Source organism: Procambarus clarkii, chromosome 9, assembly GCF_040958095.1.
Source record: "Procambarus clarkii isolate CNS0578487 chromosome 9, FALCON_Pclarkii_2.0, whole genome shotgun sequence".
Taxonomy (NCBI): Eukaryota; Metazoa; Arthropoda; class Malacostraca; order Decapoda; family Cambaridae; genus Procambarus; species Procambarus clarkii.
This window is the reverse complement of record NC_091158.1, coordinates 14,787,466-14,809,736: the sequence shown is the minus strand read 5'-3', so window position 1 is coordinate 14,809,736 and position 22,271 is coordinate 14,787,466. Positions and strand designations below refer to the sequence as shown.

At 46.5% G+C, this 22,271-nt stretch overlaps 1 protein-coding gene across 1 annotated transcript in view; it reads right to left on the bottom strand.

Annotated features, from left to right (window-relative positions):
• The window catches only part of LOC138362818 (cell adhesion molecule Dscam1-like), a 59,859-nt gene that overhangs the window by 16,843 nt on the left and 20,745 nt on the right, over positions 1–22,271 (bottom strand). Inside the window, exon 4 of the mRNA XM_069321382.1 lies at positions 10,686–10,850. Within this exon, the coding sequence (XP_069177483.1) occupies positions 10,686–10,850 (165 nt within the window). The remainder of the gene's footprint in view (positions 1–10,685; positions 10,851–22,271) is intronic.

Sequence of the window (22,271 nt, the reverse complement as noted above, 5' to 3'; positions counted from 1 at the left end):
CTCAACAATGCTCCCGCTGCCTCAACAATGCAGCTGCTGCCTCAACAATGCTCCCGCTGCCTCAACAATGCTCCCGCTGCCTCAACAATGCTCCCGCTGCCTCAACAATGCTCCCGCTGCCTCAACAATGCGCCTGCTGCCTCAACAATGCCCCCGCTGCCTCAACAATGCTCCCGCTGCCTCAACAATGCGCCTGCTGCCTCTACACAAACCCTCACACACACACACAAGCCAGTACACCTACTGCCTATAAAGGGAATGCAGTTCTCCTGAACGCTACACCTCGATACTCTTTTTCCTCAGAAACAAAAAAGAACAAATCCATATAAACCAAAACAACAAAGACCGAGAGAAGGACGAGGAGATTAAACTGCAAAAGAGAAAAAGTAGGATAAGTGAAAATTTATGGTATAGACAATAAAGGTAGGGTGAGGGAAGGAGAGGGAGAGAGGGCTGCAGGGTGAAGGGAGAGGTGGTGCAGTCGCTCCGTCTCCGCCAGACAGACGGTGGGCGTGCTTGGTTACCGTAAGATGTTCCCTGCTTATAGAGACGAGCGTCGGAGTCCACCCAGGCCTCGACGCTGACGAAGTCGGCCACGAAGGACGGGATCATGCACTTGAAGATGGCCGCGTTGCCCGCCAACACGTCCTCGTCGATCACCCGCGTCACGTACTTCTGCGACACCACTACAACACACACACACTAGCCTCAGTGTCTACTTCGCCCGTGTCCACACACACACACACACACACACACACACACACACACACACACACACACACACACACACACACACACACACGTTTCAGGGTCTCTAACATGTGAGTGCACCACGACAATCTAATGGCGCCTTATCTTCGGTGAAACAAATAACGGTGGGAAGAATATCATACAGTGTAGAGTGTCCAGTCTTGTATAGAGATAACGGAGACAATAGTACAAACGAGGACAGAGGGAGCCTCTACTGGAAGACGCCAGAGGCAAGCACACAAGCAGCACCTCTACTGAGGACTTGTCAAGAGGGGAAACTTTCCGAACATCAATGACAAGTTTGGTCTCCCTACAGACAATTAAGATATGGAAATCTTCTCCCACCTGCCTATTAATTCTACTCTATCTACTCCTGATGCCTTGCATCTCCCCTCACTTTTACGTGGATGACACGTAATATCTCTGCCACGTGATGTCTCCGCCATCTCTTCCCCCCTCTCCTCACACTCACATATCGCACCATCCTTCTCTTCCCCGTCTCCTCATCTCTCCCCTTCCTCCCATCCCCCCCTTTCTCACCCATCCTTCTGCAGTAAATCCTCCCCTCTATGGCGTGTGGGTAAACGAGAAGCAAAGGTTAATACACGGGGGGCCAAAGTAACCTTTTGTAATTGCTACTTAAATCAGCGTCCTAAAATGGTTGGAGGAACACAGTAGGTCGCCTGAAATTAACAGAGGACGATGTTGCAGGGGGAGGAGGAGGCATGATGTGTTGTAATGTTTTAAACGTGTGTTTTTGGTCTTGGTGAAGACTGTAGATTATATACCGTGTTATGTAGACGGTCGAGGTGTGTGTGTACTCACCTATGGGTGAGCAGAGTTTCGAGATGGGCAGAGTTTCTTTCACCCTATGCCCCTGTTAACTAGCAGTAAAATAGGTACCTGGGTGTTAATCAGCTGTCACGGGCTGCTTCCTGGTGGTGGAGGCCTGGTCGAGGACCGAGCCGCGGGGACACTGAAAGCCCCGAAATCATCTCAAGATAACCTCAAGATAACCTAGTTGTGTATGCGTTTATCTATGTAACTCTTCATATAAGCCAGGGTAGCTGCACAAGTACAGATGTACTTAAGTAAAACAAAAAAATGAGAGAGAGCTGAGACTCAAACACATCAGGAGCACCAACTAGGTTCTGCTTACTTCTGCAGCTTGGAGCAGTAACATGAGTAAGTAACCAACCAGCCTGAGAAGACTCAGAGAGCAAGACTGACCGACACGACAAATTAAACAACTGAAGCATAAATAACAGAACATTTATGTTGGGAGAAATTTAGGATAAATAGAAAAAAATCAGTGCTATAATTTCTAAGAGCACACATGATAGGTAATACCAATTGTTTTATCACCTTGTAAAGAAATGTAAATGTAAAAAAAATACATTAGTTTGCAACGTATTGAACAGTCTAAGGAGAAGAAAAAAGAAGAAGAGAGAGAGAGAGTGTGAGTGACATGTGATCAGTGATGTATCCTCCACGGCCGCCATCTCACCTCACCTGCAGCATTCTGCAAGACGAATCTTAACATCGTTACTTCAACAACAACTGTAAAGTGTTAATATTGCTAAGAGGAGCTGATAAACACCTGAGGATCAGACTCAGGCGAGGGAGAACACTGAGGAGTGAGAGGCGGTGTTGGACCTACTGCTCCGGCATTACCATAATTATCTGACGTAACATAAGTCCTAGACTCAAGGTCCTCCCACGCCTGCACGCTGACGAAGTCGGCAACGAAGGACGGGATGACGCACTTTAGTATAGCAGAGTTGCCGCTGAGGACGCTCTCGTCCCACACCTGAGTCACGTACTTCTGAGACACCACTTCAAGAGACACAAAAAGAGGGAACACTTATATCACTGACCACACTCAGGGGCTTCTAACACTCACATGTCAACGAGAGAAAAGTGCAACAAAAGTGCAGTGAAGCTGTGATCACTATTGATCCGTCACGTGACCACGTGATATTGTTTACGTGGAGTTGTGTGTGTGTATGTGACAGAGAGAGAGAGAGAGAGAGAGAGAGAGAGAGAGAGAGAGAGAGAGAGAGAGAGAGAGAGAGAGAGAGAGAGAGAGAGAGAGAGAGAGAGAGAGAGAGAGAGAGAGAGAGGGGGGGGGGGGAGAGAGAGGGGGGGGAGAGAGAGGGGAGAGAGAGGGGAGAGAGAGGGGAGAGAGAGGGGAGAGAGAGGGGAGAGAGAGGAGAGAGAGAGGGGAGAGAGAGGGGAGAGAGAGGAGAGAGAGAGGAGAGAGAGAGGAGAGAGAGGAGAGAGAGGAGAGAGAGAGAGAGGGGAGAGAGAGGAGAGAGAGAGGAGAGAGAGAGGAGAGAGAGAGGGGAGAGAGAGGAGAGAGAGAGGAGAGAGAGGAGAGAGAGAGGAGAGAGAGAGGAGAGAGAGAGGAGAGAGAGAGGAGAGAGAGAGAGAGAGAGAGAGAGAGAGAGAGAGAGAGAGAGAGAGAGAGAGAGAGAGAGAGAGAGAGAGAGAGAGAGAGAGAGAGAGAGACAGACAGACAGACAGACAGACAGACAGACAGACAGACAGACAGACAGACAGACAGACAGACAGACAGACAGACAGACAGACAGAGACAGACAGACAGACAGACAGACAGACAGACAGACAGACAGACAGACAGACAGACAGAGACAGACAGACAGACAGACAGACAGACAGACAGACAGACAGACAGACAGACAGACAGACAGACAGACAGACAGACAGACAGACAGACAGACAGACAGACAGAGCCCAGAGTCATTCCCAGCTACTCAAGTATACGTGTTAGATGAGACAGGTGAGACATGTCGGGTGGTCCTGGCGTTGACAATGTCATTTGCTTCACATCACAACCCCGAGGGAAGTCTGTACAGCATCTCGGTAAGCCTCACAAGGACCACTACGATAAAATGTTTATATGTCGCTAATTAACGATGGCCGGCCTCAGCACGCAAACACAGAGGTTAATATTATCTTCTAAAAAAAAAGGACTTTTACACATGCGCTTACGTGTATATTAAATTCATCTTGATGAATTTGTTTAAGACTTGCTTGTAAACAGTTTGGCACTTCCGTAAGTAAATGCTGTTTATACCTTTCTTAGATTTGTTTACTTTGATGACGTTATAACTGTACACACACACACACACACACACACACACACACACACACACACACACACACACACACACACACACACACACACACACACACACACACACACACACAAGCAAACACAAGCTATGTAAACAAAAAATTGGGTACACCAGATCCAACGAAAGTCAACTGCTATTTTGCTATTTTCTCCATTTTAATCTATAAAACTAGAAATAAAACTTTACTTAAAATAAGATTAAATAATACAGGATACGGCAACAATTATATATTACCTCCACTTCTCAGCTCGCGCCCGCAAACTAATCATTAAACTAAATGCTATTTAAATCGCCAGTGTATATATATTACTAGTTCATCAACAAGTCAAAAATATATTAAACAAATTCTGAATATTTATGGGTTATAATGTCGTAATTTAGGCCCAAGGCCACCCCGGGTAGAGTATTGGAATGTTGACATTATTCAGCGCTGTTTAAGGGCTACGCAGGAGACACACTTACTGACACTAACGTGGGGTGCTGACACAGATCTTGGCACACACAAAGACCAAAGAGCCAAAGCTCAACCCCCGCAAGCACAACTAGGTGAGTATACACATCGGGACCAGAGAGCCAAAGCTCAACCCCCGCAAGCACAACTAGGTGAGTATACACATCGGGACCAGAGAGCCAAAGCTCAACCCCCGCAAGCACAACTAGGTGAGTATACACATCGGGACCAGAGAGCCAAAGCTCAACCCCCCGCAAGCACAACTAGGTGAGTATACACATCGGGACCAGAGAGCCATGCTCAACCTCCGCAAGCACAACTAGGTGAGCACACTACACTACACACTAACAAATCCACAAGGGCCGTGATGAGGGTTCGAACCTACATCCGAGGGATCCCAGACGCGCCTTGATCGACAGTAAGTACTGTCGATGATTATGCTCCTCAAATCCGGTACGAAGATTGTATATTAAAGATATAAAATCACTCTAAACTTTACTGAGATGCTGCACACACTATTATTAACATTGTAGTGATGGAATACAATCACTACAATCATTTATCAACAACAAAGCAGCGATGTTTACAAACGTTGTATTAGACTGGCAGAAGCATTTCTATTTATTTGCCACAATGTAAAACATTCAAATGTGCTTACTTAACCAGACACGTGCGAACCCCAACAACCTCCCTAACCTAACCTAACCATGTATAGAAACCGTGGATATTTGTCAGCTGCTACTTTTCATAGTATTTTGTAATTTGTACGTTGGAGACATGAACGTAAAAAAATGAGATGGATTGGTCGAGATGGCTGCATATAGAGGTTGACTCCTTACACAGAGTTTCAAACGTAGATATGATAGAGCCCAATATGCTCAGGAACCTGTACACCAGCCGAGAAGCAGAACCATAAGCCAAAGCTCAACCATAGCAAGCACAATTAGAAGAGTACAATACCGGGCTGTTATGGATCTAAAAACCACAGTAAACTATATTTACATTTTTGTTCAGTTCTTTGTATGCCAATGTTCGGAAAAATATATGTTAATGTCCTTTCATTTGTTAATGAAGCATGAGTGCAGCGGACGGCAACTGGCACTAAGTGCCGCACGAGAACCCTCCTTCATGGCCAGAGTTGTGCCAGGGTCAGTTGACGATGTAAAGCCACAAGATCTGGTCATAACAATCATCTCTTCAACACACTAACAGATCCCAGCGTCATGTTATCCATGCAGGCGATGACACACTCCAGCCTCATGTCTTAACACCTACATACTTTTCTCCAGCCCACGAAGTCGAATGGCCACCAAAAATCAATAATATAAATTACATAAAGTCCCAAAACATGATAAGGAAAATGATAGTGCAGTATGTTTAACACACGAGAAACAACTGAGGGGGAACGGTGTGGGCAACGCAGTACACCAGTGGGCTGCAAACCAGTAAAAACAGTAAAAGACGGAAGTAGCAACATAAATTGGCGGGAGAACCTGGAAAGTGGCGATAAAGAGAAGACGACGCCAGAGTGTCCTGGTGCACAGGCCGAGATCTGGCTCTGATGCCTTCTCGTGTTTGTTTGTGACGTCCACAAAATATCCTCTCACGTCAAGTCAGGCCCCGGGCCGGGCTTGGCAAGTAGAGCTCCCGGGACCCCATGCAGGTATAATCCAGGTACATCCTGGTACTTAAGCCCAGAATTGGCTACTATGCTTTGCTATTTACGATAATGCCAGAACAAAATGGTAGCGAAGCCGAGAAGTGGCCGCGATGCTCGCTTGTTTTTGCTTACAACGATAGCAGAATGCCCTGGTGGTAAGGCTGAGAGTTGGTCGCGATCCTCGTTTGTTTTGCAAATGACACCAAATCATGGTGAGAGGGAACACCAGGATGTAACAAATGGACAGTGAATGTCACGGATAAAACACTGGTTGTTGCAGCTTCAAGAGTGTTGAAGACAAAGCTTCTATGCCAATATCTTGAGGTTATCTTGAGATGATTTCGGGGCTTTTTTTTTAGTGTCCTCGCGGCCCGGTCCTCGACCAGGCCTCCACCCCCAGGAAGCAGCCCGTGATAGCTGACTAACACCCAGGTACCTATTTTACTGCTAGATAACAGGGGCATAGGGTGAAAGAAACTTTGCCCATTGTTTCTCGACGGCGCCCGGGATCGACCCCGGGACCACAGGATCACAAGTCCAGTGTGCTGTCCGCTCGGCCGACCGGCTCCCAAGCCTACAGTTCTCGCCGAGAAACCTTGTAAACTTACAGCACTAAATATTATTCTGGCAATTGTTTCTGTCATACGTGTTAAATAAATTCGTTTTCCACTAATAAGGATAAAGCTACTAACTTTTAGAGCTATAAATAATTTAATTCAGCAAATTACAAATCCAAAAGCTATACAAAAATAAAATATACACTGCATACAGTATACACAAAAACATTAAGCATGTAAATTAACGGTGTATATTAACGGTGACGCCAGAAAAACCGTGCTAATTGTTGGTGCTTTAAACACTAATTAATTAGTAAAGTTGTCATATTAAATAATGTGTAGCTCTAAGAGTTAGTAATATGTATCACTCTTATGAGTGAATAGCGACCTTGTTTAATTAGATTCATTTTACAGCAATAACCGTTTAAATACTTGGACTGTAAGGCAAGTTATCATATTAATGTTGATAAAGCTGTATCTTCTTATGTTTTAAAACTTGAAGACAAGCTAAATAGGTCTTTAAGATTTAATAAAAGTCATATATGTGATAAAGTTGATATTGATTTTTATACAGCCGGTTCTAATATACATTCATGACGAGGCCTAAACAGTGTAAGTTTTGTTCTAAACACACATGGAGCTGTACGCACAGTGCTCCAATATGGCGGAGCTATATTCATAATATAGATATTATAGCTCAGTGATGAGGCCAGAACACCCTGGTGGGGACGTCGAGGAATAGTCGTGCTTTTCGCTTTTGTATTTTAATAATGTAGTCAAAACAGTTCTGATGCTGGTGCTGCTGGAGCTGAGCACCGGCCGTCATGCTCACTATTCTGTTTACATTTCATTTTACTCACAACGTGATGAAAATCAAAAGAAAATAACACGTTGCTGTAGAGAAGCTGGAGAGTAAGAGTCAAGCAAGTATTTAACCTGAGGAGGGGAAGGGAGCAATGTCCTCGTTCCCACCAATTATCACCACAGTATAGTGGGACGGATAAGTGGGTCAGTCATCCGTAAGAAGTATACAGTAAGATGCGAGTTGCATCATGTCTCTACACAAGGGATTCAATAATATAAACTGAATGATTTTGCGATATATATAAAAACATTGAAAATGTGCGCTTTTCTGGACTATTGAGCATCGGTATCGATGGGCTACGAAGTGTAGGAGTGTGCGCCTTGGTACGATAAAACCGTACAAGTTGTACGCTTGGCATATGGTCAGACCGGGGTGGGTGACACGAATCTGTATGATGGCAGCAACGTGAAGTAGTGCCAATGGCGGGCATGGCAACTAAAAATATTTTGTTGGGTAATATATTTGTTGCCGACACGAAGACACTACAAAATAAAAAACAAAAAGATAGAAGAGGAGGCCTCCCAGAAGGCAGCGTCACCCATACGACCACGACCCAACGTCCTATATCAGCAAACTATAATAAGATAAATCTGAAAACTCATTAAAGTTTAGGGTTAAGGAAAACATGAGAGAGATGAGAGTAATCAGAGATTCCAGCCCGCCACCTTCCTCAAATGAGGTAGGAATAATAATGAGCAACAAATGTTGATCCTCGGGCAGGAAAACATTGTGCTGTCTCCCAGCGGCACAAACTGCATCACACCCACACCACGTTTTTATATATCTGTAATTAAGAGCATCAAATTCCAACTTGACTGGCAGCCATTGTCTGGGTGACCGCAGTGCTTGAACGTATATCTGAGCGTAAGCCAGGTTACCAGTACCGCCTATACATACTTGGTGCCCGAAGTAAGAACCAAATATAGCCAACAATGCGCTCCGTGACCCGCGCTGGCTGCGCATTTTCGGTGATCTTTACCGCCACTGGTCAGTGCCCCTTACATACTTTATACTTCAAAATTGTTTATATTAATGCATATCTTACGTATACAGTAAGATATAACAATATGTGGAAAGACACTGTATCACGATGTATCCGTTGTATCACGATGCGAGTTAAAAAATATAGTAAATGTTTTAATTAAAATATTTATTGAATACAGTGCATGAGCCAGCCCAGGAGAAGCACCAGTGATCTGAAAACTGGGAAGCAGGAGTTGGTTGTTAGTGAGCATTGGTGGTGAGGTTATCGTACCGTAGTTGTCAGTGGCCACATATGAGATCTCCTCCAGGTCCTCCCAGGCCTGCACGCTGACGAAGTCGGCCACGAAGGACGGTATCACACACTTAAATATGGCCGAGTTCCCCCTGAGCACGCTCTCGTCCAGCACTTGGGTGAGGTACCCCTGAGCCACCACTGAGAGAGAACCCCGCATCAGACACCCCACAACACACTCCTCCCTGGCCCTCACACATGTGTTTGGTGGTGTACACATCTACACCACATTCTCCCTCGTGACTTGTTAAGTGGCAGCACCAGGGAGCTAATACCAACCCTCAACAGTCAAGTAAAGGGGTGTGGCCTCCCCCCTCAAGAGTACAGAGGGGCATGGCCTCCCCCCTCAACAGTACAGAGGGGCATGGCCTCCCCCCTCAACAGTACAGAGGGGGCATGGCCTCCCCCCTCAACAGTACAGAGGGGTATGGCCTACCCCTCAACAGTACGGAGGGGCATGGCCTACCCCTCAACAGTACAGAGGGGGCATGGCCTTCGTCCTTCAACAGTACAGGGGGGCATGGCCTCCCCCTCAACAGTACAGGGGGGGGGCATGGCCTCTCCCTTCAACAGGGTGTGTGTGGTGGCTCATGTGTCCACGGGGACGCTACAACCCCCCAAGACACGGCTGTTCTCACACTTTGAAAGCCTTGGAAGTTGTAAAAAACAATAACGAAAACGTAATGTTACGCTGGTGAATATAAAGTCATTAGTGCTGATGAAGTAATGGGATGATGGGGGGAGGGGAGGGAGCGATGGTAAGGCTAGAAGAGAACATTAGAACCATTATGATCCACTTGAGCCAGCCTCAGCCACCAGCATTACCATAGTCTTGTGAAGGATAGTAGAGCATCCCCTCCCCATCCACCCACGAATTAACACTGACGAAATCGGCGACGAAGGATGGGATGAGACACTTGAGTATGGCCGAGTTGCCCCTCAGGACGCTCTCGTCGACCACTTGAGTGACGTAACCTTGAGACACCACTAGGAGAGAGCCACAATCAGAACATTCCAACAACAGTTAGGAAAAAAAGTAGAATTATTTGAAAAATAAAGGGAGCGTGACGTTCACCCGAGGAAACACCTCCCACCACGAGAGTAACGCCCGTCAGGCAACAACAGTGGCCAAAATACAAGAGAAATTTTTATGAAAAACAATAATTAGTTCCTCTGAAATCACGCAGCCATCTCCAGAATTCTGAAAAAGAAAGAGAAAAAGCTCCACTGAAATATGGTAGAAGAGTATGTGAGAGTGAGTGTTGGCGTGAAGGCCGGCGGCATTACCATAGGTCTGGGTGGGGTAGTAGACCATCGCCTGGTCGTCTGACCACGACTGTACACTGACGAAGTCGGCCACGAAGGACGGGATCACACATTTGAGCACGGCAGAGTTGCCTCTCAAGACGTCCTCATCATGTACCCGAGTCTTGTACTCCTGAGACACCACTAGACACAACAGACTGAGTGAGTGAATGTCGCCTGCCTGCGGTACACGGCTATACCACACCATCACCACCCCCATTACCACCCCCATTACCACACCAGCACCACCCCATCCCTCGCCCCTACTAATGCCCCTCAAGCAAAGGCTAAGCTGTGTGGTGAGGAAGAAATGTACTGGACAGAAGGGAATACAAGGAGTAAGCGGTGGTGATATAATGTCATATAATTTGTAACATGACGAGGTGGAATGGGAACAAAAGTAAGGCGCTGAGATAAAGGCATTAGGAGGTTCAGGCAAAAGAGTTTAACATGAATTATATTAAGTTACGTATTATTTATATTTGCCAACATGTGCCTGCAAAAAAACAATCACCATTACAACAAAATGTAAACCTGTGAAAAAATATATACTTAAATATAAACACAAGCAAAAGACCTGAAAATACCAATATGACAAAGTCTTTATTAGTCAGCTGGGGGTTTCAGCAACCAAATTCAATGAGAAAACAAATCCATTACCGTAAGCATTATCGGTTGGATAATAGATTTTCCCCTCATTGTCTAGCCAAGACTGAACGGTGACGAAGTCGGCGACGAAGGACGGGATCTCGCACCTCATGATGGCAGAGTTGCCCAGGATCACGAACTCCTTGTCCGCGTCAGTCTCGTAGTCTTGAGCCACCACTGACGGCGAAGACACACTCTCGTAATAATTGTTCATTCCGTACTTCAAAAGTACAGCATAATACATGCCAACAAATCACTTGTAATGCTGCTACCTTCTCAAGCCACCAACTACCCATTCCACCCCCTTACACCTCCACCCCCTCTCCCCTCCTATCCCCTCTCCCCTCCATCCCCTCTCCCCTTCACCCCTTCTCCCCTCCTACCATCTCCCCCTTCCACACACCATAAATCAGTATCTAGATATTCCCGTAAGAGGCAAAGCTGTTAATCTAAATAAGATAAGCGGACGACAGCAAAATAATATATGAAGACTTGGACAAGGCAAAAAACAAAAAGTGGTCTGAGAAGTGGCCACTTGATTTTAATCCAAGCAAATGCTCGGTTCTGGGAACAAGGATGAGGAGACCGCAAATTCAAAGGATAAAGTATCTCGGCATCGACAAAACGAGAAGCCTAACATCTTATGAACGTATTTTCATAATAACTTCAGCGGCATTTTTAAACCTAGTTAGTACTGTATCATCCTTCAGTACCAAGACAAAGGAACCTTCCGAATATTGTACACTACCTGAGGAGTACTGAGGAGGCCTGGTCGACGACCGGGCCGGGGTCGCTGAGCCCCGAAATCACCTCAAGGTAAGGTAAGGTACCTACTTGAAACCAGTTTTACAGTATGCTTCCCTGGTATGGAATCTTCGAATAAAAAACGTATAAAACGAGACAAGAGGCTCATCACGAGGCTGGCATCAGAAAAACTGACCTCATTTCACTAGATACGAGACACAGAAGAAATGATCACGACATATAAGATACGTGAAGGCATTAACGAAGAAGACAAAGACGCAGTGTTCAACATCATCAACATAGGAGAGACAAGTTATGTGGTATAGGCCGGAGATATGATATGAGCCACAAGGGTGCATGGAAGCTCTCATCCAGCCTAACAACAGTAGGAAGGTAGAATGAGATCAAAAGTAGAGCTGGCTAACTCCATGCAGTTTTAAAGTTATGTTACACAAGTCACATATATGAGACCAAACAGGCACACACACACACACACACACACACACACACACACACACACACACACACACACACACACACACACAGATGGGGGCCTCGTAGCCTGGTGGATAGCGCGCAGTACTCGTAATTCTATGGCACGGGTTCGATTCCCGCACGAGGCAGAAACAAATGGGCAAAGTTTCTTTCACCCTAAGTGCCCCTGTTACCTAGCAGTAAATAGGTACCTGGGAGTTAGTCAGCTGTCACGGGCTGCTTCCTGGGGTGTGTGTGTGTGTGTGTGTGGTGTGGAAAAAAAAAGTAGTTAGTAAACAGTTGATTGACAGTTGAGAGGCGGGCCGAAAGAGCAAAGCTCAACCCCCGTAAAAACACAACTAGTAAACACAACTAGTAAACACACACACACACACACACACACACACACACACACACACACACACACACACACACACACACACACACACACACACACACACACACACACTCGCGTGGAAGCACATACAAACATGTACACACACTCAAACGCAGCAGGTATATACAGCACCAAGAGTTTGAGTTGAAAATGTCCTTATGTAACCTGAAGAGCAACTTAAAGAGAGCATGCTGGAAGGACTAGTGAAGCTGGGAAAGGAGAAAGAGTAAGGTGGGAAGGAGAAGCAAGGAGTGTGGAGCTGCTAGCAGGAGGAGCAGACCAGGGAGACGTTCCCGCCACTTGAGCAGGACAACAATGGCGGAGGGTGTAAACAAACTGACAGCGGCCTGCGATGACCTCACCAGCCTCACGGGGTCCTGCCACAGTCACAAAGGTGGATGGGTGGATGGATGGATGGATGGATAGAGAAAGAGAAAGAGAAAGAGAAAGAGAAAGAGAGAAAGAGAAAGAGAGAAAGAGAAAGAGAAAGAGAAAGAGAAAGAGAAAGAGAAAGAGAGAGAAAGAAAGAGAAAGAGAAAGAGAAAGAGAAAGAGAGAGAAAGAGAAAGAGAGAGAAAGAGAAAGAGAGAGAGAGAGAGAGAGAGAGAGAGAGAGAGAGAGAGAGAGAGAGAGAGAGAGAGAGAGAGAGAGAGAGAGAGAGAGAGAGAGAGAGAGAGAGAGAGCAGCTGGATATTCAACCAGGCAGGATATTCAACCAGGCAGTAGAGTCCACTAGGGTGAATATACAACCAAGCAGAATATACAAACAGGTAGGATATACAACAAGGCAGCATAAACAACCGGGCAGGATATACAACCCAGGCAAGATAGTAAAAGTTAAGGAGAGTGCTTACATGAAGCTGGGAGGAGAGTAGGGAAGTCATTATTAAGTGGGAGTCCGGGTGGAGTCCGGGGGGGGGGGATCTGACTGGCCCACCAGACTTAAAGATGAGGTGTTGGGGGCAGCATTTAGTGAAGGAGACACTCGAGAACCTCCGAGGACCGGGTCCAACACATGGACCTCCTCCTCCACCTCCTCCTGGTCAGTGTCCTTTGTTGGAGGGAAGAGTATGGTGTGGTGAGGGGCCATGGTGTGGTGAGGGCCATGGTGTGGACTGGTATGGTGTGGTGAGGGCCATGGTGTGGTCTGGTATGGTGTGGTGAGGGGACATGGTGTGGTGAGGAACATGGTGGTCTGGTATGGTGTGGTGAGGGACATGGTGGCCTGGTATGGTGTGGTGAGGGACATGGTGGTCTGGTATGGTGTGGTGAGGGACATGGTGGTCTGGTACGGTGTGGTGAGGGACATGGTGGCCTGATATGGTGTGGTGAGGGGACATGGTGGCCTGGTATGGTGTGGTGAGGGGACATGGTGGTCTGGTATGGTGTGGTGAGGGACATGGTGGCCTGATATGGTGTGGTGAGGGGACATGGTGGCCTGGTATGGTGTGGTGAAGGGACATGGTGGTCTGGTATGGTGTGGTGAGGGACATGGTGGCCTGATATGGTGTGGTGAGGGGACATGGTGGCCTGGTATGGTGTGGTGAGGGGACATGGTGGTCTGGTATGGTGTGGTGAGGGACATGGTGGTCTGGTATGGTGTGGTGAGGGACATGGTGGTCTGGTATGGTGTGGTGAGGGACATGGTGGCCTGGTATGGTGTGGTGAGGGACATGGTGGTCTGGTATGGTGTGGTGAGGGACATGGTGGCCTGATATGGTGTGGTGAGGGACATGGTGGCCTGATATGGTGTGGTGAGGGGACATGGTGGTCTGGTATGGTGTGGTGAGGGACATGGTGGCCTGATATGGTGTGGTGAGGGGACATGGTGGTCTGGTATGGTGTGGTGAGGGACATAGTGGCCTGATATGGTGTGGTGAGGGGACATGGTGGCCTGGTATGGTGTGGTGAGGGGACATGGTGGCCTGGTATGGTGTGGTGAGGGGACATGGTGGTCTGGTATGGTGTGGTGAGGGGACATGGTGGTCTGGTATGGTGTGGTGAGATCGATGATGTTTAGTTCTTACTGGATGTGAATGTTGTTCAGCTGTATTCTTACGTAGGAGATGGTGTATAGATGTATTTTACAGACGGCGATGGACTTCTAGTTCATTTTCATTGGAAAGACGTAATTTAGGAATATTTTTCAGTAGACCAATAAGCGTTTTCTGTATGTTGCTGAAAAGGTACCGATGAATTTCAGTCAAGAAATTCTATATAAGAATTTATATGAATTGTGCTGAATTCTATAGGATATCCGTGTTGCTATAAGTGGTAAAGAACAGTAATGATGTGAGGAAGCAACTAACACCTTCAGTTTCCGCAACTTTCTCTGAAACTCAACCTTCCACCTTCCGCAACTCAACACGCTTCCACTACACATGCGGGGCATAACTGGCCGACCCCTCACAGTGTTGAAGAGAAAACTGGATAAGCATCTCCAATGATATCTGATCAACCAGGCTGTGACTCATACGTCAGGCTGCGAACAGCCGCGACCAACAGCCTGGTTGACCAGTCCAGCAACCAGGAGGCCTGGTCGACGACCGGGCCGCGGGGACGCTAAGCCCCGAAACCATCACAAGGTAACCTCAAGGTAACCTTCCGTAGTAACACAAACCAACAGTAAGCAACAACTGGACCATCACAACAGCGAAGCGTGATGAACAACACAAGAATGAATCAAACCATATGAATATGGTTTGATTTTCAACTCATACGGTTGAAAGTAAGTGTTCCAGCACAAGTGAGTAAACAAAACCAGGATGGAGCCAGCATGAGTCGCGTCTCACAGTTACAAAATAAACTTTTATCTGGCCCGTCAGAGGCTTAAGGAATATCCTAGAAATAAAACATTTTGAACTAGTGAACTAGATCCTCACGGTGTTGAAATGAAAACTTGATAAACACCTCCATAGGATACCTGTTCCACTGGCTCATGCCGGACTTGGGGAGTAGAAGTCCAAGAACCCACTCCGATATGAACCAGATAAGTATGCGATTACCTGAAGCATTTTCTGAAGCATTGAAGGAGAGGGTTTCGGGAGTTTTTCTATTCCCCGAGTCCGGTCTGGGGCCAGGCTCGATTTGTGATAACTTGGTCCAACAGGCTGTTGCTTGGAGCGGCGCGCAACCCCACATATCCACCATATCTACAACACATGGACATTAGACGGTCAGAGGCGTCTAACAGTCTGGTTGACGAAACCACCAACCAGATCATCGATTCAGAGACCGGCCCGCGGAGACACTGAACCCCGGAACTAGCACAATGTAGACAAGGTGGACCGGAACAGCAAACGTGACTCTGGAGTCGTCGTCACCTCACATGAAGCAGACATCAGTTCCAGTCTCCCTCGTGTGGCTGGGTATTTATCAAGCCGCTGTAGGGGATATTGTATGTCTATACTCCGAAATCCTCCTTAAACCAGATAAGACACTGCCTCCTCAACGAGAATCGAACTAGGACTGATGGAATGCTAAGCCGATAGGATAACCAGAGCATCACACACTGGAATACGTCGTGAGCGTCACATATAACCAAATTCCAAGGGGCGTTGGTCCCTAAGAGGGATAAGTGGGAATGCCCCCTCTCCCCTCACCCCTCACCCCCTCCTCCCCTCACCCCTCACCCCTCACCCACTACAGCCACATCGCAACTCAGAATTCCTCGCTTTCTGGCCAACTGGCATGCGAGATATTCCTCAATTTATTCCAAATTAAATTAAGCTCGTGTTAATGTGTTAATAATTCCGTTCTTTTCTTATGAAAACTTAATTACAAAAAATCAACAAAAAGAGGTGAAGAGTGCGCATAAAATGTCGCCACTACGGAACAAGAGAAGGAGGCGAGAAGACGAGCGGGAAATCTCCGTAAGAGCAGGGAAATTCTTTTACGCAGTGAGGGAAATTCTCTTAGTCTTTTGGGGAAATTATCTTATCCCGTAGGAGTTCTCTTACGTCGTGGGTGTGGGGGGGGGGGAAGGGAACTTTCATCTCGCCAGGAAAATTCTTTTCAGCCGTTGGAAAATATCTATTCAGCCGTCAGAGAAATTATCTTATTCCGTTGGGGAACTCCTCCTCCTCCGGTTAAATATGGCGGGAGAGCCACGGGGACGTCGCAGCCGCCTCGCTGGGCTCACACCCACTGTATGAACGTGTATGCGTGTGTACACATATTATACACCCACTGTATGAACATGTATGCGTGTGTACACATGTTATACAGGCGTATAACAACATGACAGGATGAGGGCAAAGTATCAGAGGTAATCGCACGTTGTTCTCCAGCACAGAGTGTGATCCTATATCGGTTATACAATGTTCTCCAGCACAGAGTGTGATCCTATATCGGTTATACAATGTTCTCGAGCACAGAGCGTATTCCTATATTAGCTATACAGTGTTCTTAAACACAGTGAAAAATAAGAAAATGACAACAAATCCCAGAAGGAATAATAATTTAAATCATTACCACATCTGAAAGGAGAAACTTAATGCTTGTTACTTTACTGTGGAAAAGGAAAATATCATTAATTTTCTGAAAACAGAACCTTTTTTTTGTTTGAGTTAAACCTCGGGGCGAGAACGGTGAGAGTATTACCATATTCTCTACTGGACGGGTAATATGAGTGGTCCTCAGAGTCCGTCCAAGAATGTACACTGACGAAGTCGGCCACGAAGGACGGAATCTTGCATTTCATTACCACAGAGTTGCCCCGTATCACGTACTCGTTCTCTGCCTCCGTCTGGTACTCCTGAGCCACCACTGAGTACACCCGGGGAAGAGTACAGTCATCAACATCAACATCCCTACAGTCTTGCTCTCCTCCACAGTCATCACCAGTCTCCACTACACCTTCCTCTCACCAGTCATCAACACCGTCCCCGCTACACCTTCCTCTCGCTCGCTCACGTCCAGAGCACATCCAGGGAAGACAACCATAACCAAGCGTGTGTTCCCTACACCTTACACCCACAACTTCACCTGGAACACCTACACAGTCCTGCCCTACACCTGCCTCCTAACACCTACTAGAGCGGCTTCCTCAGCCACGACTCGCCGGTGGGGTGACGTGCGATACTCTCCCAACAACTAAATTGCCACAAGACAGCACCTGTAGTAAGTTACGAGACGCGACCGTAAAACAAGTGAACAGCGCGCGTGAGGGTAAACTTTGTTGTCGAACAATATAACTTCCCAATTACAAAACCTGTATACAATATTTCAGTTAAGCAATGCAAGACATACAACACTAAAATACTGAAAAAAGGAACATGTTTTATTATAATGACACTGGAAAAGAAAGTAAATATTAATATAGTCTGAAAAAAATAAGAAAACGTTAATTTCAGAGAGCTTGGATAGCAGCCATAAGTGCAGTGCTTCCCCGTCCCTCCCTCCCTCCCTCTCTGACTCCAGGAAGCATTACCATAGTCGTTGGTCGGGTAGTAGTGAGTGCCCTCAGAGTCCACCCACGCCTGCACACTCACGAAGTCGGCCACGAAGGACGGGATTTTACACTTGAGGATAGCAGAGTTACCCCGGATCACGTTCTCAGACTCAGCCTCCAGCAGGTAGGACTGGGAGATCACTGTACACCATAAACACGTGAGATCATTGTAAATCATGAATATGAGACACTGATGTACATCACTCGCTGGAAAAACTAAGATCAGTGCATGAACAAATTCTCACTACCTATGAAGAAACTCATCCTCACAACCCATGAGGTAACTCGTCCTCACAACCCATGAAGCAACTCGTCCTCACAACCCATGAGGTAACTCGTCCTCACAACCCATGAAGCAACTCGTCCTCACAACCCATGAAGCAACTCGTCCTCACAACCCATGAGGTAACTCATCCTCACAACCCATGAAGCAACTCGTTCTCACAACCCATGAAGCAACTCGTCCTCACAACCCATGAGGTAACTCGTCCTCACAACCTATGAAGCAACTCGTCCTCACAACCTATGAAGCAACTCGTCCTCACCACCCATGAAGCAACTCGTCCTCACAACCCATGAGGCAACTCGTCCTCACAACCTATGAAGCAACTCGTCCTCACAACCCATGAAGCAACTCGTCCTCAACTAAATGCATCACATTTGTACGATATCCTGGAAACAAGCGGTTAAACTGAACGCTTTTATAGCATATAAAACATTGAACGTGTGTATATATTTGGACTAATGACAATCTGTGTCTCTGGGTTAGGCGGATTACTGGTTGTTGGCACGCTTTGGTAGGGCCCACGGTTGGGGCCCCACGGTAGGGACCACGGTAGGGACCACGGTAGGGCCCACGGTAGGGCCCACGGTTGACCCCACGGTAGGACCCACGGTAGAGCCCACGGTAGAGCTCACGGTAGGGGCCTCGGTAGGGCCCACGATAGAGCCCACGGTAGGGCCCACGGGAGAAGCACTCACAGTGTACCTTGCCATATACGCCAATAACAGGAGGAACTTGGAACAATACCGTCGTTGAGAGGAGAGAGTGAACTAAGTGTACCACACGCCACTAGGAACAACCCCGACACATGGGGTATACACTGGGGAAATTACCAACACCACCTGCAGCTGACGTGTCCCAGCTGTAGAGACAACTCCATTAATTCTCGCAGCTAAACGATTTAACATTTTTTGTTATGACCCAAAGAGCTGTCACTTCTCTGTAAAGAGCTTTTAGCTCTTCTTTACAGATGAAGGCAAACAAATTTACGTAAAGAATTTACAGTTAACTCAATGTTTCCGTTATACCTTAATAAACAATTTAGCGAATATTTAGTTTCTGCAATAAAGAAAAGGAAAAGAATTAGTATTTTTAATAATGTTTCTTTATGGACTACCTGCAAGAGATCCGGTACACCACTATATATATATATATATATATATATATATATATATATATATATATATATATATATATATATAATTAATTACGATCAAGGAGAGGCCTGGGAGAAGAAGAGGGTGAGGTGAGAGCGGAGCTTTACCATAGCTATGAGAGGAGGGGTAGAAGACCCGGTCCTCAGAGTCGACCCAGGCCTGCACGCTGACGAAGTCCGCCACGAAGGAGGGAATCTCGCACTTGATGATGGCAGAGTTGCCCAGGATCACGTGTTCGTTGTCTGCCTCAATCTGGAAGGTCTGGGGCACCACTGGCCGGGGGGAAAGGAAGGAGGGGGCATACAAGAGATTAACTATCTGAGATTAAAGATTATCTCAGATACGACAGTGATGGAAGATGGAGCTCTGTGGCCGGGAAGATCACCACAATGCCTGTCAACCTTGTGTTAACAAAATAATGAGCATTAAAACGGGAAACCTCCAAAAAAATATTAGATATGTGATTGAGGATTGCGTCTGAGGAATACCCATTAACACTGAAAAAGGTGTAACAAATTTATAAGTCCTGAAAACAAAACAAAAGTTGGCATTATCATTTTTTGCGTGATGTGTGAGCCCCGTTACCATAGTGAGAGTTGGGATAATAGACCAGGTCCTCAGAGTCGACCCAGGCCTGCACGCTGACGAAGTCCGCCACGAAGGACGGGATCTCGCACTTGATGATGGCAGAGTTGCCCAGGATCACGTTTTGATTGAGTGCCTCCAGGTGGTAGGTCTGGTACACCACTAGCGGCAGTCAGCAGAGACACAAAGCAACGTTACCCAACAATATAACACTAATGGCAAGCAAAACTATGCAACAAAAGGAATGAGGCAAAAAAAAAAATGAAAAGCCTTGATCACTGTGAACACAAAAATATTAGCAAAAATTCTATTGAACTTCCCTGAGAAGAAGAAATTGTAATTATTCCTCTCAACAGATGAGTAATCAATCACGCCATGTATGGCTATCACCAAAACCATCCTCCCCCCCCCCCCTCCACATATGGTCATCACCAACTCTGTAAGCTAAAGTTATGAATGAGGAGATGAGCCGTGTGGGTTGTGGAATTACCATAGCTATCAGACGGGTAGTAGATCTGTCCCTCAGAGTCCACCCACGACTGTACAGAGACGAAATCGGCCACGTAAGACGGGATCTCACACTTGATGATGGCAGAGTTACCTCGGATCACGTACTCGTTGTCCGCTTCTGACTGATACGTCTGCGCCACCACTAGAGGAAGTATTGGCTAGTCACCTTATGTACAGCTCTTACCACCTACTGCTCCTGTTACCACCTACCCAGCTGGAAGAAAGCTACGAATGGCTCTCCTTCGTAACCAAGACGATGGTGAAAAAGAGGGTTATGAAAGAGCATCAACCTTCGTGCACCCTAATATCCATCTGGAGTGGGCGAAGAGAGGGCAGAAAAGAGACAAAGGGAGAAAAGGTGAAGGATAAGAACAAGACCATGTGCAAAAAGAGCCATGAAACGAATGATAACGGCACCGATTTAAAAAATATATATAGAGAGAAACCATACACAGAATTGGGAGAAGCCGCCAGGTGTGGCAGCACTCCAGGCAGGTGTGGCAGCACTCCAGGCAGGTGTGGCAGCACTCCAGGCAGGTGTGGCAGCACTCCAGGCTGTCTGTAACTCATTTTAACGCAAAAAGTTTTTTCTGGAATCTGGAATCTAAGAATAAATTAACGCGTTCCTGATGATAAAAAGGCAAAGAAAAGTAGCGCCTCGGCAGCATCATCAGTACCTGAGAGAGAGACAAGTTCCCATCATCAGCGCCTGATGGAGACAAGTTCGCATCAGACGCTGAAGCCAAATATTGATGTATTTATATGAATTAACATCGGCCAATAACCATGCAACATAAAACAAGTATATTAAAAACACAGAAGCCGAAGCCACTCTTCGTTACGAAGCACAACAATATAGTCAGTAGACCTAAAGGAAAAGAGAAACTAGTCATGAGGAACCATGACAACCAACCATATGTCATGCGTGAAACCTATTCCTGAAAGCGAAGACAAAGTGCCCATTACAAAATACGTCAAAAATACACACACATTATCTCTTTACTGAAAGTAAATTATATATAATGCACATCCCTGAAAAAAAGGAAAACCCCGGCCGTTAGATACCACACTGACTTCAGTATTACCATAATTGTTTGACGGGTAAATGACAGTTCCGTCATCGGCCACCCACGCCTGCACACTGACAAAGTCGGCCACGAAGGACGGGATGCTGCACTTGAGGATGGCAGAGTTGCCCCGGATCACGTACTCCGTTAGCACCTCGGCCGAGTACATCTGAGGCACAACTGCCCGTGGAAAAGTCAGAGGGGAACGTCACTCAAGATGCTCAACTCGCAAGAAAATCTCTAGCTGCTTAAGTCACCATAAGATATGAGGCATTCACTACAGCGAAAGCCGGAAGTACCAGGAACAGTCAGTCATTATGAGGCTTTAAGTAAGTTGTGACGGGTAATGGAAGGAAGGAGGAACAGATGTGACGGGAAGAGAGAGAGAGAGAGTGAGAGAGGGGGTGACTGTAGTAGCGTGTGTGAATAGACAGCAGTGTGACGGGTGTAGCCTGATAACTGAGAAGACGGTCACGTACAAGTTGAGGATGGTGCGCAACTCAACACACGATCACGTACAAGGTGTCTGGATGGTGTTCGATTAATAAAAAAAAATAACGGACACAAACCGCGGTATGAATGGGACCATACTCGCCATACAGTTACGTACACTATGTGAGTGGTACCTGAATCTGCAGACGACTGCATACAGCATGTAAATACTGTACCAAGTCATCAGACAGTCAGTGGACGGTAAGCGGTTCAGCGAAGGGTCAGATACATTACGTGAGGTCGGTGCTAGAGTCAAGGGACGGACACACACACTGCGTGCGAATGATACAAAAGGTATTGGAATATGCTAGATGAATTATTCATGCACTGGACCTTGCGCACGCGCAAGTAATATCATATTAAGAACATGCTTATACAAATTATTATATACAATTGTGTGTATAAAATTACAAATATTGCAGAATTCTTTGTCTGAAA